The sequence below is a fragment of the Gavialis gangeticus genome, unplaced genomic scaffold, assembly GCF_001723915.1.
Source record: "Gavialis gangeticus isolate Ggan-Ray unplaced genomic scaffold, GavGan_comp1, whole genome shotgun sequence".
NCBI lineage: Eukaryota > Metazoa > Chordata > Crocodylia > Gavialidae > Gavialis > Gavialis gangeticus.
Window position 1 is genome coordinate 18,230,502 of NW_017729011.1, and position 27,705 is coordinate 18,258,206.

Here is a 27,705-nt window from a genome sequence, read left to right on the forward strand (position 1 = left end):
TCTGGATTCACTGGCTTAACAGCAGCAATAAAGGAACAATTAGGGCTGAAGTGAGGGGGGGAGGGGTGGAAGTGCTTAAAGGCTTTTGCCTCCCTGATGCAAGCACAAAAAAATCATGTATTGCTTACCAACGTGCCTGGGGGCAATGCCAGCTGACTGCAGCATCCATGCTTGTTCTCGGTTTTCAGGAAAACCTTCCAAAACCCAACCCTATTGAACAAAAACATGAAAGAATTATTGATCCAAACAGAGGGGATATAAAAAATTAAACCTTCAGCCTAAACATCCCATTCGCTGAAAGGAATCTGCTTGATTCTGATCTCTCAGTTGTGTAAGTCAAGGTGCTTACTCAAGCAAAAAACCGCCCCTTATGTGAGATAGGAAATCAGGCCTCATGTCACAGTTCAAAATTCTTGGAAAATCATTTCATTAGAATAAAAGGGAGGATGACTGTGAAGAAAACACTACAAGACACTGGTTGCCACATGCATCCAATCAATGTACTCCCTTCTCCAGACTTAGGGTTAGTCATCACTGCAATACCTGGCTGTTTAATCCACCAAGCTAACCCAATCTTTGAAAGAACCACCAACTCTGAGACAACCTTCACATTATGCACAGCTGCTGGATTAGGAGAACAGTGCGACTTGACTAATAGCTCAGGAGCTATTCTAACTTGAGCTGCTGCATCCCCACTATGCTACCAGCTCAAGTACCAAGAGCATCAGGACTTCAGCCCCACCTCCTCCAGATGGGCCAGACAAATTGAGCTTAAAGTACCAGTTAAGACCAGATAGAGATTTTTGTGTGTGGACAAAACTCAAGTTACAACTCAAGCAAACAGCACAGTGAACACAAGCCCTAAGACATCAGTTGACGTTTGAAACCCTCTCTACATCTTGGAAGCAGCAAGCTATTACACCTGTTCTGACAAAGTGAATTATAACCTAATTTAATTTGTTGTTCTTCCCCAGAAGACAACCCTTTACACGCTTTTTACAGAGGTTTAGAATTATAATCTTACATCAACCCCAAAACAAAAGGAAGATTTGGCTAACATTTAGAGCAGTCTCCCAAGACATGTAAGGGAGACCTGTTTTTAGTACAATCCATGCAAACCTGAGAAATGAATGACTGCCATAGACAGCATTGAACTCACACATGGTATATCATGTTGCCACATGCACCAAGCAGAGTATCCAGTTATAAGTGTCATATATTTCAAACTGCCCAGTTCTAGTATTGGGACCTTCTGAGTCATCTTGAATTTAGAGAAGATTTAATCATATCAGCAAATCATTGGGTTGGCCAACCTACAAGGAGATCAGAGCCCTCAAGTCTCAGACCACTGAAATCAATGAGACTTAAAAATATTGAGCATCCTTCAGGATCAAGTCCTGGATAATAATGCTCTACAGAATATATATCAGGTTACTACTTCCTAAGTGTTAACTTGGACATCGTCCTCAAACGCAGGTCTGATCAAGCGTTGTTCAGCAAAACACCTGAGAAGGCAGAGACATAGCTGGGATGCAGCCCATCTTCAGTGATGCTCTATTTTCTGAAGTCTTATAAATGCTTCCCTATTAAGCTATCTGGGCATTTCTGGATTATACCATGCTCTGCCTAAGCTTATCACTGTTGGCATGACCCCCACCTGGAAGGGATGTTAAAAATTGGGGTGGAGTAGACTAGCTGGCTGTACACTAGTCAGGTGGCAATGGTCTGTTTGCATCAGTTACTCCAACTGTATGCAGAGGGCAGCCCGGCATCTCAGCACAGAACTGGTACCCCTCTGTCTGTACATGTAACACTTTGTCGCACAATGGGGCGTAGGTGGGATGAGTCTGAGCCACCGTAGAGAAATGTCACCATTTAACTGTTAAGGGAAAAAAAATGGCCTCGATGAAATAGGGCAGTGATTTTCAACCTGTGGTCTGCAGAACCATGGGGGTCCATGGACCATGTCTATGGGGTCCACGAAAGATGACTCTGATCAATCAAGCATATGCTAATACACTACCTTTTCAATTCAAAGGGGTCTGCACCCCCATTCAAAATTTCCAAAGGGATCTAGGACTCCATTTGAAATGTTGTAGGGGTCCGCAGATGAAAAAAGGTTGACAGTTTCTGAAATAAGGGCATAAAGTTGGGTCCTTCTATGAGAAAAGAAAGTGACCATTTGTAACGTTGCCAGTAAAAATGGCATGCACTAAAATATTACCTCAGTGGAATGGACACTTACATATTCCAATAATGTGCTTTTTAGACGTTTCAGTCTAAAAAAAGGCCAAAGATCCAAACAAGTGTCTTCTTTCTTGGGGGAAAAACCCACAATTCCCACTACTTTGAAATATTCAAAAGGCTACCAGCCCACACCGTGTATAAAAAAGAAGCTAAACAAATCTGAAGAGCCAAGAGCACAGAAAAAATATGCATGCTTTCATTATTTTCTTAAATTATACAGGAAAACTCACAGTAATGGAACCAAAGCTCCCAGAGCTAATGAAGCAACAGAGCAAAAAAAGGAAAGAAAAAAAAGAAAGAAAAAAGAGCCTTTTGCTCCCTAAAGTCCTTGTTATAGCCAGCTAAGTGTTGGATTGACCATCTTTAAAAAAACATTTACAGATCTATGCAATGCCAGAGGACTGCTGCAGCAGTATTTAATTTCTATGCAATGCAGTGTTTGAAATCTACTTCTCTCACACCTCAAAACTAAATCTCCTAAACTTGATCTAAATTCCTCTGTGGTAGTTGTTAAACTGAACAAGTCCTTGTCACTGTACCCCCAATAACTTTCTGATGCAGTAAAGAAACTGGAAGAACAGCTTTCAGGGGGGGTGGGGGGGATGGCATTTTAATATTGCATTAGCTAGGAATCATTATCATCTCCCACATAAATCTGAAGCTGTATCAGTCCGGGGTCCAAAGGTTGTAGAACTGTTTCAGGGAAACGTATCTCTGTGGCTTCTGTAATAAGGAATCAGGACTTTCCAATTATTTTGGAAAATAGAGTAGACAACTTAAAATCCCCTGATTAGCCCAGGTTTATGAATAGGCCATCCTGCAGATATGTGCACGAAATTAAAAAAAAAAGGCTCACATAACTGCAAGGCAGTTTTGGCCACTCCCAGTGGTTTGCGTTATCAAATTTCGGTGAACTATTTGATAAGGTCACACAGGTGCTGAAGAATCGATTTTTCCCTAGGGAATCACAGAGGCTTGAGAACACAAACAAGTTGCAAAATGTTTGTAATGGGACGTTACAAACCTCAGCACTGCCTTGCAAATGTACTGTGTATGGTCATAGGTGAGAAACTGATTCTTGTCTCCATACAGGGCCAGATTCCCAGCTGGTGTAAATTGATGCAACACCTCCAAGGGCCAGCAAAGCATCTGGCCCATTATCCCCAAACCTAGTTTAACAGTCTTTAGATTCCAAACAAAAATATCAGGGCAGTTTAGAAATGTCAGAGCTCAAAAACAAACCCATGGCAAGAAACAACACAAAGGAGCATCTTTTTAACAAGGTGCAACAAACTTTGAATGGTTTATATACAGTTAGAAAGGCTCCCAAAACAGACACCATGCGACATAATGGCTAAAAGTTCTAGCAAAGTGGGAAATCATAGCTCAGTAAATAGCTGCTGGTAGCAAATGACATTTAGGGCACTCAAATGCATAATAAATAAGCTCTATATACATAGTTAGCTTTTTGGACTTTATTTCCAAAGGTCTCTGAATTCCAGGGTATCAGTCAATCTCTAATTAGAATACATTATCCATCTACTTGACACTTCAGTGAAATGTCTATTCCACCACAGAGCTGCAGCTTTGTTCAGAACAGGTTTATTGATATTCTGATGCATTCCCTCTCCATACCCCCAGTGGCTTGGTTCTGTTTTATCACACATCAAAAAGGCCGTATGCTCAGGGCACCCCATGCACAGCTCAGAGCTGGAGGTCTGAACAGCTGCAAGTAGTATGGTATCACAGGAGGGACAAGCTCCAAGCAGATGTCACAGATAAAAAAAAAAAAAAGACAGTAAAAAGGGAGTGTGGCTTGGGAACCGAGTAAGAGGAAGCAACACACAGCAGAGCAAGACCTGACTTAAAATATGCCTATCATGCTTTATGCAAACACTGGTCTTTTCTGCCCTCATGACTAACATTAAAGTGTAATTAGTCACTTCACATGGTAAGAATTTGTTTCTTTATGAAATCATCAATATTTTGTTCTTGATGGCAATAACCTTCACGCACCTTATCATATATAGCCTTGAATGAACAGTACGAGCTTGAGAGCTCCATAATGCTTCGTTTGGGGGGGGGGGCACCCTTCCCTCCCCCAACTGGAGCCCTAAATTCTGCCCTACATCAAGACTGTGATAAATGGTATGCTGCATTCAGCTTTTGCTTTACGAGCTGGTAAAGTGCTCCTTGGAGACCTATGTAATTCTGTAAATCAGCAAAAAGAAGGTGTTTATACAGCTGTCACCTCTTCCTCCAAGTTCAAGGAATATGGAGAGAAAGAAACTCCAGGTCACTGCCAGAAATGGGGATCCTTTGCTGCGATGCTGCTATCAAACCAAAAGGCTTCTCCTTAGTTAAAGTAAGAAATCAAAGGCCTGTCACCACCTTCTGAGCAGATACCGGTTAGGTTGATACTCTGCTCTTTTGTTACGCTGTTTGGCCTGCACATCCTCAATATTCAATGGTCAGAACAGAAACTATCAACGCAGATAATCTTAGACTATGGAAAGCAATGAGGAAGAAATGCGAAGAATAAACACCCTAAATCTGGTTGATATTTAAAATAAATTCATGCATCTCTGACGTGGGCCCACAGCTTTGCAATTCCATTTCATAAAAGATAAATATAGCCACAAAACTGATTGCCTTCAGGAGGAAATGTCTTCCCCACAGCCTTCTCACAACACCATTCCGATTCCTATTCTTTTCATCCTATTCAAAGTAAGAGGAGAGACAATCCCATGTCAGATGATCAATAACTGGACCCAGAATTTCTCTGAGGTTCTTGGAGAGCAAGGTGTGGAGGGCAGTATAAAAGCAGACAGCCTGAAATATTGCATAATCATTTTTATTAGAATCAGGTGTCCAGAGTTATCTAGGGCAAAAGGTCTTTACCAATTCAAAACCCAGGGGATAAACATCTCTCATGATTGCAGCTCTCTTTTACCAATTCAATGTCTTGCTCCGGCCCTGGCCTTTTTTGATGCTGCCTCTGTAGGTTTGCATCCCGTAATCTTTTCTGCAGCAAACTATTTCTGTATTTACTTTGTACAGGGCTCATCCTCCTCCTCTATTCTTATTAACTTGTGGAAACAAGAGCAAGTGGAATAGGGGCAAAATGCACACGGCTGAAGTGCTGCAACAATTGCAGTATCGAGAACTGCCTGACCTAACCGCTGGAGTCTGTCAACAGTAAGAATATCGGAGGTTGGAGTAGGTCACATTCCACCAACCTCGCCATTAGAAAGGAAACTCTTTTCCCAGATAAAAAGCATTTTTGTAGTTTCTTATTCAATAACAAAGCTACGCTTTGCTTGGAAAGCAACAAATTAAGGTGCATGGGCTGAATCCTCCCCTGAGTTAACTTGTTTAATGCCATCAGCTTGTGTGAGGTTGCAGGGAAGCAGGATTTAGCTTGCTGATTTCAAAAGCTCGCCCTCCCTAAGCCAACACTAAGGTCCTTTGGTCACCACAAGAGTTTGGTACGGTGGTTTGGTTATTTTTTCTTACACCTGTGACCCAGCTTTTAGTCAATGTGCCCTGGACCCTCCTGAGTTCCTTAGGTCCCAACAGCTGGAAGATTCCCACTACTCAAATTAATTAGTGATAATTTAGGCTTAGTTTCCCCCCATGACTCTGCAACTGGTGCACAAGGTTGCTCAACTGCCTCTCTCTCAGCTATCCCTAAGGTTGCAAACACACCATCCAGCAAACTCTTTGCCAGGCTTCTCCAGTTCGATAAATTCACTCTACAACATTACAGCCCAGCAGCACCAAAAATTAGACAATAGTCAGTGGGGCTATAGCCGCCATGTACTAACTCTGTAAGATGAAAAGTCCTCATATCTGCTTCACAAGTCCCTGGTTCTAACATAATGCTTGCAATAAGTTTTCTGTGTGTGCTGTAAGACCTACCCGTCTGATCCCTTGCAGTCCTAACTGCATTTGTATTAGAGGAACACACAACACACAGTCTCAGCAGAGCTGTTGATCAATAAAATTGTACTCCTTAGAGGGCGCCTATGACATCTATAAACCTGTGAGTGTCAAAACAATGGAACAAAAAATTCTGTATTCCTACTGTCAGTGGGATGAAAGCTGTACAATTAATGCCAGCTCAATGACACCACAAGGAGAAATAAAACAAACAGCTGGTGGTACTGTGGTCCAGCATACTGCTCCTACAACCTATTAATATTTTCAGTATAAAATACTGACTCATGTTATGAGCTAGATAGCATAAATCTGTACAACAAATCCAGAAATCTACAGTTCCCAATATTAATTGTACTACCTTTCACTTAGAAAAATAAAAATGCACAGACCCCCCCTTTCACAAAGAAAGTAAGCACAAACACAGTGAGGACATTTAATGGCTAAGAATCACTGTATGTTGATTAGGGAACCATTAACAGACAATCAAAACTTTGTAAAAGTCACCTGCACACGGTTCCTAGAGTCAGTGAACTTACTCAAATCAAAGTGGACTGGTAGAACACACTCCCCTTTTTGCTTAGTTTAGCTTTCTTGGCTATATCTATATTAAGTTTTCCTTGCTGTGTGTTACCCATCACTCCAAGTTTTGGTTCAGTACTGCTGGCAGTAACAGTGACAGGAGTATTGAAGTAGCCCGGGCTCTAGACATGGAGCTGCTACACATAATACTACTGACAGCAGATCAACATTGTCTAAAGCATCAGCTACTGAAACTGCCTTGTCTTAGCTAGAGCTCCCACCATTGCTTCTCCCAGCAGAGTTGAAACAACATCAGCAACTGTGGGAAACATCTGGCAAAGAAGCATGGTGCAGACAGGGCCTTTGGAGAAGACCAGAATTTGTCTGCATGCTCAAGAATCTCAGCACTTACCTTCGTGGCACCACAATGAACATGTTAAAAACTCATCCATTAAAAACAGATGTGCTTCCTTCCACCAAAAAGAACGGTTTCTCAGAAAGACCAGAGCACCTTACAGAGGTTTCAAAAGTACCTAAACTGAAGAGTTCATTCACCCCTAAGCAGAATAATGTTTGAAGGCCTTGTCTGCAGTCATTTTCTCTAAAATTTCCTACCACACCTACCACTAATGCAGCTCAGCTAGCAGTAGTATTACTGCAGAGAATGCACCAGCAGTACCATGCCAGATAGGCATTTGATATACATGGTTAAACACTATCCCATTTCAAAAAAATAGTGGCAGCCTGAAAACTTCATGTACACTCATGCCCCAACCACAAATGGCAAAAAAGGGAGCTGCATCATTGATGGTGCTGGTAGCAAAAATCTTAGCATAGACACTCCTTTAACTGAAAAGCCAGGGACAATGTATTTTCAATAGTGGTTGATAACCAGAACACCTGGGTTTTAATACTGGATTTGACATCTTTCTTAATTATTCTTATTTCTCTTGTTTTAAGCAGCAGCCTCTGAGAATAAAAAACCCATAGTTCTTATCTATCACATTATAGCCCTTTGGCACCATGAGTCCCAGTACCTTAGTACAGGCATTAGGTGCCACTTTTTCACTTGTAAGTCAGAAGTGAGATGGCAGGTATGCCGATTTTATTTAACTAGAGAAATGTTAAAAATTAATCGCCTACCATGAGAACAATAAGGTAAATCAGGTATTAAACTGATTTATTTCTTGCCACAGAACTGCCCTATATATTTGACAGACTCAGTCAGGACACTAGCCAGAAATAACATTTCAGTTGTTTCCAATTTGCACGTTCTGCTTAGTTTCTGTTACATCCAGAGACGATAATACTGGTTTCATGGTAAAATTCAGCAGTTAAGCTATTTATTTCAAAATAGCACATAAATGTGCAAGATTGTGTAGTGTATTTGTTGTGTTTCTAAACACATCCCACAGCTACACTGAGAGGTTTAATTCTAGAGTGAATTTAGTGTGTTTATGCAAATACAGTAAATACTACCACACATTTGGCCTGGAGGGATAAATATCTATCACCAGTTAAAATAAAATAAAATTAAAAAAAAACTCAGATTAAAAGAGCTCCAAGGGAAACTAAGCAGACCCAAATAATTCAAGCATAGTGATTTGCAATGGAAAAGTTTAATTCTACTTTGCAAATTCAAAACGAACAGATAAATTATGGATTAAGGCACAGAGTATTTTGTACAGGAAAACTGACAACCACTTTCTAGATACTTAGGTTTTCTTGCAATGTCTTTACTTCTTTCTTTTTAACCATTCAACAAGATTGTTTCAACCTCGCAGTGGCTGAGAGGTGAAGTGCATACCACAACCTCCTAAAATGCAAAGAAATGGTCCATTAAAAAAAAAGAGGGGGAGAGGGGGATGAGTGTCATGGAGGATTGTGGTATATAATGTACTGAGAAGCTTTTCCATCATTTTCTCAGTTAAGGGAAATAACAGGTAGTCTTTAACAAACTTTAATTAATTATACTATTCAGTTTGTCAAGACTCAGGGCCTGTTCACCCTAGCATACTCCTTGGTAAGTTCCTCATGTAGACAAGCTCTTGATGATATTTAGCCATTTGAGGCCTGTTCAGCACTAGGTTACTCCAGTTTTATGCACATATCAAGGAAGCTACACAGGTGTAAATCTAGAATTAATGCAATGATGAAACAAGTCTTTATCTATGATTTTTCCCTGGGAAAATGGTTAGTTCTATATTTGTTTTGGGATTTTTAGACTAGGTACTTTGTAAATCATCTTCAGGAATGCTTATAAGACTTTTTTTTTGGGATGACTCCCGTCTCCTTGAAAAGCAGGTTTGGCTAAATATTTACTGAGGAGCTGGTAAAACACTTCATTTGATATGTATGTTTCTTTACTTGGACAAAGCCTTCTCTCTTGAATCAAACTACTTGACGTGAGGGGTAGTAAGCCATGCTGGTATGAAGTCAGACAGATGGTAGGGCAAGGTGGCACCTTAACTGGTTCAGAAAGGCATGAACTGTCATAGGCAAGAACCTACTTGAGCAGTAAAATTCTACACTATAAAAATAAGGGACAACAGTGGGGGCTTTTGTGACTTGCAAACAATTATCTTTGACAGAGCCTTAACGTTAGGGTTTGCTTTTTATTTCCTCGATTTTTGTTCTTTTTTGAAGAGTTTTCCTCTATTAGCAAATAAATGGTTCCAGATAGGGTTTAAATTCATACCTCACGGCAGTAAAGGGAAGGGGCCAGTTCACAGTTTAGCAGGGGTCTGTGGAGTACCATATTTTGTGCAAAAAAACACCCATATCCCATTTATTTGGTCATGGCTTTATCTTTGCAAAAGAAACAAACAGAAGAGTTGATACTACGTGCACTACATAAATACCTGTGTTTAAATACTGTGCTAACATGAGGTAGTGACCCAACTGTATTTTTAAGTGGACTAGTTTTCCACATGTGCAAGAAACTAAGACATATAGTCATACTCGAGACCTGGGAAGCCTAATTGTGGCAGCAATGTAGAATAAAACAGGGCGTCAAACAGTCTTCTTAAAATGGAAGATAAAACTTACAAATCACTGCAGAATATACCAAAATTAAGGAGACATGAAGAGGAGTATGGGACATGACATTTCTGGCATCTGTAGTTTTTGCCATTCCTGCTACTAAGACAATTTTACAAGACAATTTTTCAGTATTTCAGTGTGACGTTATTAGCTACTGGTCCAGCTTTATTTAATAAAGAACTCAGGCACTGATGTCAAAATGGGACAGAGTCTTATAAACTGTGAGCCTCACAACACCTCTGTGAAATCATGAGTTATTAATTATAGCACCCTGCAGGAGGGTAAACTATGCATGTGACTGGTCTGAGAAGATGTATTATGTGACATACTGCAGACTGAGGATTTTTTAGTCCTCCATAAACTTAAATGTCTCTGTGGGACCAGGGAGTTGGTTTGGAGTTCACCACATCCAGTACAGTCTGCATATAAAGACTCTCTTAAGAAGAGTCTTCATACCCTATCGACCCTGTTACAATAATCTTTCATAATGGACTTATTATTGACTCAATAAACCATAACATCTTCCTCAGGTTTAAAGGAAATACATAAACAGGGGGTTGACTATTCTATAGTCCATATTCAAGCCATTCAGTCTGACTGATGTTAACCCACTCAAGGAATCCTTTTTTGATTCTATTTTGAAACGCCGCACTAAATTTGTGCAAAGTACACAGAAAAGAATACCTTGCATTGGTGGGTATCTCAAAATCCCTTTCTGTAAGGCAACAAGGGATATATTAATTACTACCTAGAAGGGAATATATTTCAATACAGTATTTCCTGTTATAGAGGGAAAAAAGACAGAGTGAGAAAAGACTGAAATGGAATTATAAACATTAGGGCTCCTCCCCTCTCCTCTCCCCAATAAGAGTTGAAAACCTAAGTCAATATATTGATTTTTATATTTTTCTGTTTATCTGTTTTGTCCACTAGAACTCTGCCAGTTGCCCCAGGCAAACAACAAAGCTATGCTTGTTCAGCCTTTGATCATCTCAGTGCTATAAGATTAGCATATGCATACTCTCATCCTCCCCTTTATCCTGTTAATAAAGCTCCAAACTCCCTCTGCTGATGTTCAAGAAAGCAATCCGCTCCTAAGCCCCTACTGATTTGCCCCCATTCCCTCCTCTGCTCAGGACTCAGAATGCTAACTACTGTGTGCGAGTTGTGTAAGTGCTTATCCACTGGCCCTCTGAGGAGCAATTCTTACTCGTTTGATGCAGTCCACATTTGACAGACGTTCCTGGATCAGATTGGTCCACAGAGCGTTGGGAATTTCCTAAACAAAGACCAAAAAAAAGAAAAGAAAAGAAAAGGCTGAATATTCACAGCAGAGTTCAAAAGGAATTTTATCATGCAGGCATGATAAGTCAAGCCAAGCGAGTCCCAAAATCATTAACAACATATATAGGAAGTGTTACAAAGCACAAAAAAAAATCCATTTTAAAGGTAAACTACAAGATTCTTTACTTGTTAAGGCCCAAGTTCTCCACATTTCCATACTTGATCTAAACCATGCAACCAATGCCAAAATCTTCACTCTTCCTGTGCCTTAGACTCCAAGCCTCCCATGAGAACATGACACCCTTGGGAAGTACATTTGACCTGATCCATCTGATATCCTGCTTTATGGTATCAGGGCATGAGGCATTATCAGCTCTAGCACAAGAGAAGCAGAATCTTCAACCCAGGAATGGGAAACATGAAGAACCTTATTTTCTAATATTATGTTTTACCACCTATTTTTATAAAATGTTACATATAGGATCTGCTAATTGCTTGGGATCTTAAACCAGATTTTTGTATTTTTTTCAAAAGTAGCTCTGTTTTAAAACTAAGAGAAGCAAGAGTGACACTTACTTATGCAAAATGAGATCAGAAGTAGATTCTTTAATAAATGAGAGAAAAATTACTGTGATGTTACAATGGTTAAGGGCTTGAGCTGCTATCTGATGAACAAGAGAAAACAGGTGTGGACAGGAAGGAAGATAGGAAGGATATTTCAACAACAAAAACTGAACCAAGAGCTCTGGGTGATATATTACAGAAGGTACGAAGTTAATTATTTGCTAACAAAATATTGCACCTGACATTTTTATGGAGTGAAAACTGATGACAAACCAGACTATTGAGGAAAAAAAGCAACCAACCAAACAAGCTCCTGATCTTCCAAAAAAGGGAAAAAATGAACAATCCTTGCAATTACTCACTTACATAGGTAACTTCAACAACTATTCAATTAACTGAACAATTGAACATCTCTCCTCACATCTCAAATCCTCTGGACTCCTATTTCTTTCTGCTGCTCCCTTCTAAATCTGATTCTGTCCATAACTTTTTTTTGGCAATACTTTGTAAGAAAGCATCTTCCACACCTTACATCAAAAAGGATAGTATCGCTCTAGATGATGAATGATTTTTTTCAGAACATTTGTTCCGTTATTTTACTATGAGGAACACCTTTCTTTCCTTTTTCAAAGGCTATTATTACATTGGCTTTTCTCCTGCAAGTGGGCACTTCCCAATTCTCTATGACTTTTCAAAACACACAAATATTGCTTTGGTAAATTACTTAGCTAATTACTCTAACATCATAAACCAGCACCAGTTGCATCAATGTTGGAGAGACTCTGAGTGAAGTTGTTAGGACTTTGTGTCTCCTTACTTCTATTTTACAAATCTCAGGAACGAGGACAAACAGGACCTTACCTCCTAAAGTGAGCAGTTACAAGAAAAACAGGATGCCTAACATCAAGGGCCAATTACAGTTATCAAGTGAGCGAGCTAACCCTGGAAGCTACTCACCTGTCCATTCCTGGTATGCAAAACCAATGTAAATTATACCTGGGTATGTTTTGGCCATGGCCTGAGCATCCTCAGGAAGATACTGCACACTTCATTTTCTTTGGAAAAATAATATTAGCCTTATCCAGGATATCCAGACTGGTGGATGTTAACATCTCCTCCTATTATCCCCTACCACTAAGGACCCTCATCCTGCAATTAATCCTGCAGAGGCAGATTCCTATGTCTATACAGAGTTCAGGGCAGGATAGGGACTTTATTTTCCTAGTTTTCCAAAATGTACGTTCCTGAATTTTGAACATTGCTATTGCTTTAGGCAGTGAAAGTATTACTCTGCTAAATTTAGGTATGCTCAGTATGCTCCCATTTGTGGTATCAAGCTCACCTAATCATTTTCACAAGCTCATACTGTTCCTCATTACTGGCTAGAAGTAATTCAAAGAAGATTTTTCCAGTTGGAGACTTCAGTTTCTGAGTCATGAAGTTATCCTCCACCTAACTTAAGGAACTGCTGGATGATGTGTGTTTGAATGGATTCGATCCAAACAGTTGCATCCTCTATGAGTTCCCCGTTCCATGCTCAGACCAAACAGTCTGAAGGGTATAAATCTCTGGTTATTTAAGAGTGCAGGATGCTGCGGATAAGTAGAAGACACTGGACAGTAGGAAGCAACAGACAAATTGGCTGAATGTTGGGAAAGATTTCCTGACAACAACCTTTATTATAACATGAACACTTTCCCCAGGGAGTAATGGAAGCCTGCTTATACAAATCACTTTAAAGGACACTAGAAGATACTGCAGAGAACAATCCTGCACCTACTTTGGGATGAACAAGATGACCCAATTAAGTCTTCATTGTTTCTAATGTCTCCAATTCTCAATCCTTTTCCTAATATCAGCCATTCATGAGGCAGCATTCAAGCAAGTAAAAGAGAAAAAGGGAAAGAAATTGCAGTGTTTCTTGAAAGTCGGCAGGTCCCATAGGGTGGTGCGTCAAAGCCTCCCGCAGCCTCTCCCTGCTGGAGCCTGGGTCTGTGGCTTTGAGTCTGTCACCTTCCAAAGGTGCGTCACGCTGCTATCAGAAACAGCTAGTGCCTTGCTTACTACTTTGATGTGTCATGTCAAGAGAGGCTAGCAACTGCCAGGGGGTCCACTCTGCTAAGCCTTGCCAAACCAATTTAAACCAAAATTATACTAACTTCTTTCAGTACAGTGGTAATCATAGTCCTCCCTTTTGACCAGACTGTGCTGCAAGGAAATAATCAAGGACACATATCTGGTTGTTGCAGTGCATTTGCACTCAAACCAGGTCTTTCTGAAGCCTGTGCCTCAATCCCAGTTTTGTTTCTCCGTCTTTTTTGTTCCCACTGAGTGATGGTTTATGAGGTCGCCACTGCATATTATCTGAATGGGATATCTTCAATAGGTCAGACTGCCAAACTAAAAATGACTACATCTGACTGACAACATTGTATAGTACGCTATTTAGAGCAATTCCTTGTCCCGTTTGGGAAAATAGTAGCAGGAGTTAATAATGCTGCTATTATCCTATATGTGCACACAAAACCACACACAAAACCCAAGCCTATTATGCCGTTACACCTCCTTCTGATCTGTGATTTTGGATCTTGTGGCCCTGCATGCTTCATAGCAAGAAAATTGTATTCCTACCTAACAAAGGCACTCAGGGCCCGATCTACAGTCCAATGAGTTCATGCAAAAAAACCAACAGTTTGAAATGTTAAACTTTCCGAGAACCAGGGTGGCGTTCTGTTTTTAAAACAACTTGTTTTTATGTGTGCGCTTTTTGGTCAGTTCTATTAACAATTTGTCGTATTGATGAGAGATGTTGCACTCATTCGGCATTAGTTTTCAGTATTGTGCAGTACTCTGGGGACAACAGACTGCATTACCTGTTCTAGTTCTAATCAAGGCAGGTTTTCTGAAATGCCCAAGTAAAATTGTTACAAAATACGCTTGCTTGTCGTGAGAGGAACATGACTTGCGCTTGATTATTTTGAAAATGGCTGTCATTAGAAATGCGAAAATTGTCTTGCTTTATAATTTTTGTCACTGAAGAAAGAGCATTACAGTTTGAAGAAATATGATCAACATTTAAAAAAAATTCAGTGTTTCAGTTCATCCCTTTCACACAAATACACACAAAAAGGAGGAGACCTGTTTAAGTACACACAAAGAGTATATATTTTCTGACTGTTTTTTACAGGGCTTTCTCCTGGTATAGATTAGACTACAGATCCTGCATGCATATAGCTGCCTCCTTTTAATTGGTCTCTATATTTTTTCTTTTAAAGCACAGTACATCAGTGCTGACTTGCAACTCTACAGCTCTAGGTAACTGCACAGCACACAAATACCTGAACTGAAGTTCAGTAATAGTCCTAAAAGCACACATTACATGCAAGCCCAGAGTCACCATGGCTGCTTCAACTTCTTATTCCATCTAGTTAACAGATGAAGTGAAACTTTAAACAGCTAATCATTAGACCTCACTATAGGAAAATCTTGAAGGTGCTTTCTATTAACATCATAATAACTAGAGATGAGGGAATAATTTGCCATGATTTATCTAAAAATGTAGCCTCTTTTTCTGTTCATGGAATATTTATTAGCAGCTCATGATTTCCTCAAATTTATTCAATACTCAAAAATATTTCACTTCTTTTTGGAATATTTTTAAGCATGGATTGATCACACTTTGCTGTGAGTATTCAATATTTAAAATTCACTATTTGAGCTGTGCTCATTAGTTCATGGCCAGATGTGCATTAGTGGGTGCTCGCTCACATGTCCAAATTTAAAAATTCAGTTTCTGAAAATAATCAAGTGTTTGAAATCCCCTTCCATGATCTCCTGTGCCAGTAAAATTCAAATGCCTGAACACTCACAGGAAGCAAACACAAAAGAGTATGGTCAGAGCGAAGTCAATAAAAGTGTGAAATCATATTTGTGGAAATTTGTTTACAGTGTATCCTCGGTTCTAGTAACCGTGTAATATTGTACTTAGATAGCGAATGTCTGAACTTCAGGCTTTGCAGTTAATTTAGCCCTGATTACCTCAAATATATGAAATATCATCTAAATAAAGTAAATTGCAGCAGATGGTCTTTGAGGCAGATTTTCAGAATATGTGCTTATTTCACGTCGTCAGGTTTTTCACTTACCAAACCAGTATTATGTTAACAGTTGGTTTTGTTCTCTATTCCCTGCATAGACAGCCAATTCCTATTAGTTACAATGCTAGTAAGCGATCAAACTCACCATTGGCTTTAGTGGAATTGCAGCTACTTATGCCAAAGGTGTGTTGCAGCCAGTGGACAGAGGCAGTAAGCAAGAGGGAAAAAATGCTCTTCGAATGTGAAATCTTGGCCATTTTTAAACCAGGGGCAGAGTTGTCACCAGTGTCACTGGAGCTAGGTTTTCATCCTTAGTCTTAAGGGTCATATATGAAAAGTGAAAACAGCACAAAAGAATTGGAGAAAGGGATTATTAAGGGCCTCTTTCTAGCAGTGAATATCGTACAAAGGAAGGCATAGACAGCATAAAGCTAAAATACACTAAGAATTTCAGCTCTTCAGGCACTCCTTACTACCTGATTAACCCTGATATTTTTGGCTTTCACCTTCTACGCCATCCATGTTTTTGAATCAAGTAAGCCCAAAAGGACACCCTTGAAATACTTCTGTATAGTCTGAAATATGTTAATAATTAGAGTAATTAAACCAAAGGGACTTTTTGTTTTAAATCCCCCCTCTACATTGAGTTTTATGAATCTAGTAAAATAATCTTTAATAATTCCAGTAAAAAAGTAAAGTTCCTTTTCCCAATATAACAGCCATTTGTACACCATGTTATCCCACCCCAGCTAAAAGCAGATATTTTGACAGTAACCTCAATGATTTAATGACCCCTTCATTTCCACGTCCTTAGATGCTACTTAAGGATCTCTAGGCTTCGCTCTTTGACTCCATGTAATAAACAGTGGGGTTCTACTTTTTTTTTGTAGGTGGGGAGGGCAAGGAGCACTGAAAAGAACAGGAAATATCCCAATTTATTTTGGACAGACTTTCTACATTTCATTCTCTTCTATTTTTCATTAGCTGTCAACACTGTAGGCTTTACACCACTGACCAACAAGGCAAACAACTTTCTGTAAGTCGATAGCATTCCCTAAGGTAACTGGCAAGTCTGCTCATTGAAGAACTCGGTTCAAAAGAGCTTCTATTAGGGAAGAGGAAATAGCTGGTCAAGGCTACCGGGTTGTACTGAGGGCAGGGAGGATTAATGGCTTTGCACAAAGAGGAACCAAATGCTCTTCTGAAAATTGGATAAAGCATTTCAGTTTGGCCAGCCTTGGAAGGAAAAGTCCTCTCCAGCCTGCTGCAGGGTTTGCAGTAAGCGAATGGCTGGCTTGTCACGCTATTTTGAGTGAACGCACCCGGTACATTATTTGCATCATGCGACAGTGCTAACTAGCTCCGTCATGTCAAAAAAGTCTTCTCCACAAACCCATCATTTGGTACTACTTCGTACTAAAATAGACCCTAGAGATAATGCTCACTTTAGCATGCTTGATGACTTCCATAAAGAAGGACAGGCTTTGTCTTTTGAAATGAAAAATTACTCTTTAAACAATGCTGTGCATACCCGGAACCACCTTAATTCCAGTGTCCAACAAGTATCTAATACGAAGATTTACAAGCTCGTCATTTCTGTCTCTCATGCACCATTTTTGCCTGCCTGTGCCGCACCATATTTTTATCTTTGTTCAAATCATCATTTATGAGAAAAGGATTAGCCTCTCTTTTAGGAAACACCTTCACCCACCAATTCAAAAGCCAGCATCCAAGCAGCTGTTGATAGGAAGTGAGATACTTCAATCTGACCAAGTTGCATGCCAATAGAAAGCAGGCTAGTGTCAGACAGCTTCTCTTCCATAACTAGAACGTGCAGAATGGGTGCTGTTACCTTCCTCTACATACCTGTTCTCTTTCTTTATATGCTCTTGCTTCCTTTGTCAGCTCTAATAATTCCTCCAATAGCAAAGTCTCTGGAGAGACGCGTATGGCATCCAATTGTTTACAAAGCCACATTGCCTGAGGGAAGAACAGGAAAAAAATAGATAGTTCTAAATTTTTTGCCAAGAAAATAAAACATGTTTTTAGAAGCCCACCAAAAGCTAAAAAGTCAGTATTTCCTGGCCTCCAATTAAACAAACAATCCACATTTGTAAGCTTAAATAAATATTCAGATGCTTCGTTAATGCAAATCTATAACTACTAAAGATTAAATTTAGGGGGAAACAAAATAGCACTGAAGTTTTCAAAATCACACCCACTGAAAAGCCAGGAAATGTTAATTCGTGGTATAACTTAAAAAAGGAAGTTAATTACAAATCTGCAGTTAAGATATACAAAAATAATTTTAACTCTGTATCTCTCTCCAAATTCATGCCCCATCCCAATATCCAAATTCATGACACAAGCTTATGACATTCTGCATTCACCTTTTGTTGCTTAGAAAATAATCCAAGAGGCTTCTTATAAATACCATAGACACACATCGAAAAATGAGTCACATTTTCCCATTACATATGGACCATATTCAGTATAACCTATGAAGTAGCCACTCACACTGTGGTCACAGATGGACAAGATGGTGATACCCACACCCAAAGCTTCCTTTACACATCACATACACAAAAAGGACCTATCCAAACATACAGGGAAAGCAGAGAGATTTTTCCACTGATTTCCATGGGGTTTAGTTTATATCGTAAAGATTTGCAGACTTTCCTTCCCACTTCCTCAATACAGTTTCCTGTATACATTTGCAAATCTGCTACATATGCTAGGACAGGGGTGGACAATTATTTTGGGCGGAAGGCGACTTACTGAGTTTTGGCAAGCCATCGAGGGCTGCATGACAGGCAGCCAGGGGCAAATAAATATTAATTTTCTAAATTTTTTAGGGGCCTCACAGGCCGGATAGCATGGTCTGGCAGAATGCATCTGGCCCGTGGGCTGCATCTTGTCCACTCCTGTGCTAGGATATATCGGTCATGGGAGGAAATTTTGCAAAAGACATCTTGGGTTTTTAGGCTTCTTCAGGCTTATAGATGAACTGCCTGTAAGACAGAGCCTTAGAGATAAGGAACATACACATTTCCCATTCATTGTACAGGACTCAAGATGTCCCTGCATCACAGGATTTATGACCAAACCATAAAGGCATACAGGTTTAATAGTGCAGCTAACTGTAACATACTTCTGTATCTGTAAAACAAGTATACCTTCCACATAAGATATATTAGATCTATACAGAATATACTGAACATATATTGGCTATATCAGAATGGAATGATGCATAGTATTTCTGTATTTACATACTTTTTTGCTTCAAATTTTCATTTAGCATTTCCTGGCTTTTCAAGGTTCAAATGCCAATATTGTTTTATTGTTTGTTTGTTCCTTCACTTTAAATTATAAATCATTAGTAAAAAGACTCAAACACCATTTTAACAAAGTTTTTTTTTTGTCTGGGAATCTCCTAAACTATTACAATCTTGCCAAGGTAATACATTGGTTCCATGCCATATAATGGAAATATTTATTTTCCTTATACCGTGGAAATGAGATTTCAACTGTCTTAATCCGCTTAATTTTTCAAAGTCCTTCAGCCAAGTGAGTTATGGCTACAGTCTATAAACTATAACATTTCAGTTTGGTAAAAAATGTGTGCAATCTTAACTCATTTCAAACACTATATGGCCCAAAAAGTAATAGCAGATTAAAGATCACATTTTCAAAAGTTGCCTCTTTCTCTGAATGCAAACTTTGAATACCAAGGCTGGGATTTTCTGAAGCGTTTAGGGAACTTAGGGACATTGACTTTCAGTGGCATTTGTGCTCTTGAGTCATGTTGGCATTTCTGAAAAGTTACATCTGCGGAGTAAGATTTTCACAGGTGTTGAGCCCTCACAACCACAAGTAATTTCACTGGGAAAAACAAGTGCCACTGCAAACGTAGCCCAAAGCATCTGAAGACAGACACCCGAACATTAAAAAACAGTTCCAGATCACAATCTCTTAAACCCAACAAACATAACAGTCCCTATAAGACAGAAATAACAAGTATTGCTATTTTACCACTGTCAGAAATCTTCCACAGCTATGCCAGAGTAAGTTTTTATTGGCAAACATCTGGCAATGTAATATTTTAACACTGACAGTAATATACTTACAATTGTGGTTTTTCCAGAAGCAGGTGGACCAACTATGCAAATTCTTGGAACTATAGAATAAATATGAGAAAATGTTAAAACACAGAAAGACAAAACAGCCTCCTTGGTTTCCCTATGTATTATATACACACATAATACACATAATTGCAGTGCAATACAGTTACGGCAGCGAGGAGCCTGCCTGGTAGGGAGTAATGGGGAATCCACACTAGTCAGATCATATCTTATTTTAAATTTCCATAATCAGGTATTTAAGCCAGGTATTTAAGCACATGCCTAACTTTAAGCACCTCAACAGTTTACTGGACACCGAGGCAGGGCAGAAGCACTGAATAAGTATTTTTCTAACGTATCTGTTTATTCCCAATATGTTAAATGGCTTAGATCAGATGCAACGAGCAGTTCAAAAAGAGATTTATTTCATTTTGTATGTGCAGTCCAGTGACAAATTAAAAGCGACTTTTCGTATATTGCTTCTTCTACACAGCTCTGCAATAAAAACACAGTTCCTGTTTGCTCTTAAAAAAGAGGTTTTTCACAGACAAGAGTAATATAATTGCAACTCACACCTTTGTTTAGCTAGACTGGGTCATGAGTCGGTGAGGTTCAGACACTGCAAAATCAGGGCTCTCTCTTTCCTATTGAGCATAGCTATCTCCTGGGTAGATCGAGAAAGAAACACTATTCGGAACACTTCTGAGATTGCCTCTGGGGCACAATGTAAAACTTTTTGCAGTCACAGGAGAAAACAAGTTACTCCATATTTTTTCTCTGCATTACAGTTTGCTGTCTGTCCTTCCTCTAGTCGGCATTTACATCCAGGCTTCCTCCCTTTGTCCCTTCTTGTGTTTATCAATACAAGAAGAGGAGGCAACAGCAGGGGAGAGGTGGGGAGCGTGGGGAGCTCTGCTTGCCAAATCAGCAACCTCTTTTCCTTTGGCGCACAAACCCTGTCCTCTCTCCACTGTGTACATTTCTTAGTATTGACTTAACTCTTCTGTACATTCTGCCATAGCTGTGCAAAGTGAATTTAAGAGTAAAACACTGGATAAGGTCCCTGTTCCAAAGAATAAGCAATTTAATTTATACAGACATTGCAAGGAGTGGAATCACTCTAGGGCATGGGGAACAATTAGTGGTGTGACAGAACAAGGGGAAAGGAGGAACGAACTCCTGGAAAAAAAAATTGGGGCTATTTGGCTGGAACATCTTTTGGACTGCGATGCCTTGAATTGTCATGTTAGGTTAATATCTTGAGATATTTCACTTCTTCTCACATGCACACAACCCACCCCCCAAGCCTTAAAACAGCAGGGATTGCTAGGTATTTAGTAAGGGTAGCATGGGTCATAGGAAATGAGTGGAGGCTCCGTCCAGCCAAAAACCTCTCCAGCTATTCAGCACCAGAAGGAATCAATCATCTGATGTCAGCAGACAGGAAAGGATGTGAAATGTATTTTTATGAGGCCTTGCAAGCACTCAGCAGTGGTTGGGCAGGTGCAATTTTTAAACATGCATGGAACCCAAATTACAAATTCATCTTTACAAAGTTATTTGACTTAGAAGGTTTAAGGAAAACTCCCCCCTTATTGGTTCTTGCAAGTGCAACAGAACTAGTACACAATATAGAAAAATACTTTAAAAGGATACATCAGCTGTTTTTATCACCTAATTTCTTTCAAATGTAATGTGATTAAATCCTGGTTTCTTAAAATCTAACACCTTGAAACTCCAGCCCGGTACTTAGGAATTATTTATAAACAGCGTCATAAAAGAGTGCTCGGGTGCCAACACTAATCAACTTCTTCAAACCACTTCAAAGAAAATCAAAAAACCTTTCCATCCACAGATCCTTTTGAGGTTTAACTAGGAGCATGATTTAAAATTCACAAGAAAACCCTTAGGTATTGAAGCTTTAATACACAGCTTTCTTGGACAAACGTTTGATAAAAAACGAAACATACCATTATATACACCATATCATGCTTTAATATTGCCCAGGGCTACTGTAAATGCTCACTTTGTACTAAATCTGGTTTTCTCTCTGCTTAGAGGCTGGCAGCAGATGGGGCAACGTAATTCACTGATTTACTCATTTGCACACTTGTAAGAATCTTCTAAGGCATTCTCCCTAAACATATGACACAAGGGCACAGCTAGGACATCACCGTATGTAATGTTTAACCCCTCAAATCAGCATACACTTAGTATAAGTGGTTGAGGTCCGCACTGGTACTTAAATGAATACAGGGAAAACTGCAACCCCCCTTTTTCTTTGGTTGAAAACCAGATTTCATTCAATGTTTGTTCTTCACAAGATGTTACAAGGTTTGCTTTTTCCAAGCCATTTTAAGATTTAACATTCAGGGATGGTTTTAGTGATAATGAACTTAATTCTGTCATAATGTGAAAGGATGAACTGGACTCACAGGGGTTCTTTCTCTTGGAGCCCAAATGATTATATGATTAATATTAAATATGACAACATTTTTAAGGCCAATCTTCTGTCCAGCAGGAAAAGCAAATGGTGCAAGATGAATCTTTTTTTTTTTCTTCAAAAGTCTGTTACATTTTATCATGGGTATGACTATAAAAGGAGGAACTTACAAAACAAGTCTTATATAGATCCTGGGAGCCTTTTATTAACACAAGCTAGGATAACACATACAAAGTAATACGCTGATACTGGAGAAATAACTTAGCTTTCACTTTCTTTTTTTTGCTTTTTCAAATGATCACATGAAACAACAGTAGTGCATAGCCTTCTGTATGAATACCCAATCGTCTAATATTTGACCTAAAAGCTTCATCAGAATTGTCGAATGCTACAATTATTATCAGGTTTGTTTATATGTTTAAGAGTACTTCAGAAAAACTTTTAAATTAATAATCAGCTCTAACTTCATACCTGGGATAGATGTTATGTCTCCCCACCCCCAGCATCTCCGTTTGAAATTTTCTCTGGGGCTAAAAATGTCTAGCAAGGCAAGATCATGAAAATTCATTGCTTTCTTGATGGCTCTAATAAGAGTTTTATTTTTCCTAAATAGTCGGCACTTTCCACCGTGATCAAAAAATTAAATCAACTCAACTGCAGAGCATTGCTATTACAGCATTTTCCATATACTTTACCTTTAAAACAAGAGATAGGTTTTATTTTATTTGAAGTTCCTTACACACATGCTTCTTTCAACCAAAAAGAGATAGCAAGTTTTCATTTTTGCAAACAGCTACTTTAGCTGTATCTCGTTTTACTGAGATTATGAAATGGCAGCCTGCCCGATTCCTTTCAAATAATATTGTGGGGCTAAAGGACAAGTCTTAGCTCAATGTGATGGGGTTTTATCAGCATCTTATAAAACTACATGAAATGTCTCTTATGTGTACTTTCAGTGTCTGTAAAACAGATCAGATTGCTCATGCTGCCCACATCAGGAAAGGCTGGACACAATTTGCAGTTTGATTTTTGCTGTTTAGCAGCATTTCAGTTGACATCCATCTGATCACCCCAACTACGTACCAAGAGCTCTCAGCATCTCTAGTGATAATAATTTCATTGATGCTGCGGTACAACTTTCATAATGGTTTACTATGGTTTTAAAGGCACATCAAAGCAACATGACACCAGCTACTCTTGACAGCTCATGCAGAACAAAATTATAGTTCAGTTGTGCATATACAAATATAATCTGCCTAAGGGTGAACAGTTTGTAAATCAAATAATTTGATTGAGTGTACATGCTTTTATGGTGTGGAAAACACCTTTCCTATTCAATTTATCAGGTTTTGTTATACATCTAGATAGGCAGGCTCACTGTTCCTTCATCTGAGATACCAGTGAGCTGTGGATCTCATTAACAGTAGCGGGTAACTAACCAATCAAAAAACTAGAGAGGCTGCCAGCCCAGGTAGAATGGGAAATCAAATTTATACCTGATAAAAGAGGTAATTAGCTAGCTTAAAGACAACAGGAACTATCAGATGGGGCATAGAAAACATTAATAATTGATACACAAGAACTCTTTGTTATTCCTGTACAGGGTTTCATTTTTATAACTGTGAAAGTGCATTTTTTATTAGATTATCCACTAGAAAAGAAATTAAAAGCATCTCACCTACACTGTTCCAAACTGCTCACTTGTTTGAAGACAGACTGAAAAGTTTTATCCATTTGCTAAATGAGGTGCAGCTTCGCATCAATTGTTCATAAAGAATCACTTGAGCTACCTATAGACTCTCACACACTCACCATCATCATTGTCCTGCTTTAAATGTGTTATCATAAACTCAATGGGATCATCCGGTTTATGGATCAACAACTTTTCAACCATATTCTGAAAATAAACAGGATGGGTTCAGAAGAAAATTTAACACAGCCACAAAATGACAATAAGGATATTTTGAATTTTTATACTGAATTTTTACAGCAGCCTTTTATCTTAGGATCTTAATGAATTTACCAATATTACATCATTAAGCCCATATTCAGCCTATTTTAGAAAAGTGCAAACTGAAGTGCAGATAGGTTAAAGATGATTTGTCAAGAGAAATGGAATGAGTTTGTGTTTGTTTTAGTCAATTTTTGGTGCATAATGATGGCCTAAAGCAAGATTTCTGTGTGTGGAAAATATCTTTTCTTGGACCAGCTAATCTCTGAAAGACATGTTAGACAGCCTCAGTCTAGGGCACAAAATGTTCTTCCTCAGATCTGGTAGGCAGCAGATGCAGTTAGAACAATTACTTGTATTGAACCTCATTGCCTAACATCTCTTCCAAAGATAGATTTCACCCGGTTAAAGTTATCGCCAAGCAAATCTCATGTCTTGGTTTTTCCCTGGCCCACCTTATCTAAAACAACATTACTTTACTAGAACCAGGAAAAGCATCAAGAACTCCTAACCGCCAAGTAATTTACTGCAATCTCATTAATTTCCATGGGACAATTCACATGTTTCAGATTAAGCAGAGTAAGGTACAAATGTTGCAGTTTGGGGCCATACTTTTAAGATGCATTTTCTTGTGCCTTTGAGTTACTCACAAGGCTGGGATGTGAAGAGAGTCGGATGTGCTCCTAGCAAGTGTGGTAAGGATTTCCTGCAATGGGAGGTCATGTTGGTTTGCTCAGCATGTCTGTGACATGCAACCTGCAGCTTTCCTTGGAAGAGCAAACTTTATACAATATTCCTACTGAATAGATTTTGAAAGAGTTTGCAGAGTTAACAGCCAGAGAATAATAAAGAACAGAGGCAGAGAGAGAAAAAAAGGACATAGGCAACAGAAAAAGGGTAGGTGTTTACCACAGCTAGGAAGGGAGCTGGAAAGACCTCACCACACACAAACTTAAGATATGAGAAATGTTAATATTGACACGTGTGCACTTATGGACAAAGCAGTCTAACAGTGATGCTGTAGCTGTGATGGCCCAGAAATTATGCAAGAGGCAAGGATTTCTTAGGGTGATATCTTTTACTGGACCAACTATGTAGCTGGGATAGAGTTAGACACACTTTCAAATGCAAGATATGCTTTGTCAGGTTTGTCCAGGTTTATGGACAGTAATTCTAACAAGCTATAATGATGTTCAACGCAACCTGAGAACTCATATCCTTCAACCAACTTTCTCCATGCTGAAGTGAAACAACTAAATTAAACTTAAGGACCAGACTGTTGCCTCCCTTCCTTCCTTCTATAGATAATTTCCCCCACAAAATAACACAGTGCAATTAAATTCTGGTGATAAGTGTACTTTTACAATCTATAGCTTGTCTAGCTTCCTTGAGACAAGGGCAATGTCCCTGCTAAGTTATCCACAGTAACAGCACAATGATAGCAGGTCAAAATAAGAAGGGTGACAAGACAAGCTCCATGGGAGATACAAAAGAAGGGTGCTTTATTTTTTGGTATTAAATATTGTGAGTTCTTACAAGATGCCTTCTCGCAGACACACACAGTGTTCCACATTGACGATAATAAGGAAGTACCAAAGGTGCCAGTTGGCAACTGGGAAACAACCGTCCCTCTGCAAAGATGCTCTAGCACAGCATTTCTCAACCCATGGGTCACGACCCAAAAGTGGGCTGCAAGAATATATGAAAGGGTTGCAAACAAACTTTAAAAATGCAGAAAAACATAAATCGAGAACTTTAATGGAGAAAAAAGTGGGAAACTGGGGCTCTTCCCTTGCAGGTTGGCAGTTACAGCCTGCAAGGGGCTGCTTGCAGGTCCCCATGCCCCCCACACACCCACCTCTTGCCTCACATCCTGTGGGGGCTGGGGCGTGGGGGGCAGAACCAGCCATCAATGTTTACAAATGGGTCCGGATACAAAAAAAGGTTGAGAACCGCTGGTCTAGGAAACCCTGTGGTTGTCCTGTCACCAGAACTCCAGCACATGCTTCCCAGTCCGTACCCACTGCAGCTTCCAAGTGTAAGCTGGGACTGGGCTCGCTCTCCCCACCTTGCACCAGGGCACTGCACTGCATGCCAGGAACACATGTCCTCCACAGGCTGGGAGCGGTGACTGCATCCCCCTGCATGTTAATAGGCAGGCAGTTTGCCGTGTTAGTCTAAACGCAGGGAAAAGGCAGGGCAGGGCAGGGATGCCCCTTATGAACTAATTCATGCAGGGATGCATCCGCTTTTGTAAGCAGCAGCTCACTCGGCCAGAGCCTTAGCATGTCAGCAGCTCCATTACGTGCAGAGCCCTGAGGAAATGCCATGGGGGGCTGAAAAAAGCAGTCAGCCCCTCCATGCTGGGGGTCCTGAGCACATGCTGGCAGCAGTCACAGGACCCCTGAGCACAGCAGCACACGCAGAAGCTCACGTGCCTCAAGCGCTGGACAAGCAGCTCGTTTCAGCTCAACAACCTCCTGCCTGGGGCAAGGGACGGGACTTGATAGTCCTGCAGGTCCCTTCGGGTCCTTCGATTCTGTGATATTGCCCGTGATTTAGTCAGTCTCTAAAGTGCCACTCTACCCTGCCTTCTCCCTGACACAGATATACGTGTGTGTGCATGGTTCTACACACACACAGAGTATGGCACCCGCGGTATACATACACAAACGCACGCACACAATATATACATGCAATGTACATGACACATGCACGCACACACCCCCCACACACACTTTGCACACATGCACGTTATCTATACGTGCACATATATACACACACACAGCCCAACGCTGCTGCCCCAGTGCATGCCGGGAGCCCCTCTCCCCTGGGGCGCGGGCCCGGCGTGTGGGGCACAGGCCAGGGGAGGCCAGGCCAGGCCAGGCCCGCGCCGCCCGCCCGCCCGGCACCTGCAGCAGCTGGAAGAGCCCGTGCTTCTCGGCGTAGGGGCCCATCTCCGGGGGCACCCGCAGCGGCCGGGCGGTGGCGTCCATGGCGCCCTTAGCAACCGCTCGTCGCTAAGCAGCGCGCGCCATGAAGGCGCGACGCGGAGCCCACCGCCCCGCCCGTCTGCGACCTCATCAAACCGCGCCCCCTCTCTCCCTCCCCACCCCCCGGCACCACGTGTTCCTCTCCCCGGGCTAGGCCTGCCCTGGGGCGGGGGCGCAACGTCACACCGTTGCCCCGGGAGACGGCGGTAACAATTGCCAGGCCGGGCTGGTGCCGGGGGGCGGCGGGACGGGCCGGAGCGAGGGCAGGTGAGCGCGGGGCTGCGATCCCCTGCACGCACGTGTGTGCACACATCCACCCATGGACACACGTGTGCACCCCTGCCCCGGGCTTCCCCGCTAGTCCGGCTCGAGGCTACCGCCCCCAACCCCCACGGCCAGGGCAGGGCGGGGCCACCGAGCAGCAACTCCAGGGGCCCTCGTCTTGGGCACGAGCAGCAGGGACGAAGGGAGCCGCCGGCATGGACCCTGCTGGGGGACTGCG

The 27,705-nt window shown here is 40.6% G+C and overlaps 2 protein-coding genes across 4 annotated transcripts in view; one reads left to right on the plus strand and one right to left on the minus strand.

The window, feature by feature from the left end:
• AK8 (adenylate kinase 8) overlaps nt 1–27,232 on the minus strand; it is a 98,082-nt gene extending 70,850 nt beyond the window's left edge. Inside the window, exons 1-6 of one of the 3 annotated variants that reach the window (XM_019510714.1) lie at nt 27,123–27,232; nt 24,072–24,156; nt 19,823–19,872; nt 17,562–17,675; nt 10,961–11,029; nt 129–210 (exon numbers count right to left, since the gene is read on the minus strand). In XM_019510714.1, coding sequence (XP_019366259.1) covers nt 129–210; nt 10,961–11,029; nt 17,562–17,675; nt 19,823–19,872; nt 24,072–24,156; nt 27,123–27,206 — 484 coding nt within the window. In that variant the 5' untranslated portion in view covers nt 27,207–27,232. Of the gene's footprint in view, nt 1–128; nt 211–10,960; nt 11,030–17,561; nt 17,676–19,822; nt 19,873–24,071; nt 24,157–25,746; nt 25,867–27,122 lie in introns of those variants that run through there. The other 2 variants (XM_019510715.1, XM_019510716.1) reach the window with 2 other exon arrangements.
• Nucleotides 27,233–27,319: 87 nt separating this feature from the next.
• Nucleotides 27,320–27,705, plus strand: part of SPACA9 (sperm acrosome associated 9) — an 11,966-nt gene continuing 11,580 nt past the window's right edge. Inside the window, exon 1 of the mRNA XM_019510724.1 lies at nt 27,320–27,470. The gene's annotated coding sequence lies outside the window, so the exon portion shown is untranslated. The remainder of the gene's footprint in view (nt 27,471–27,705) is intronic.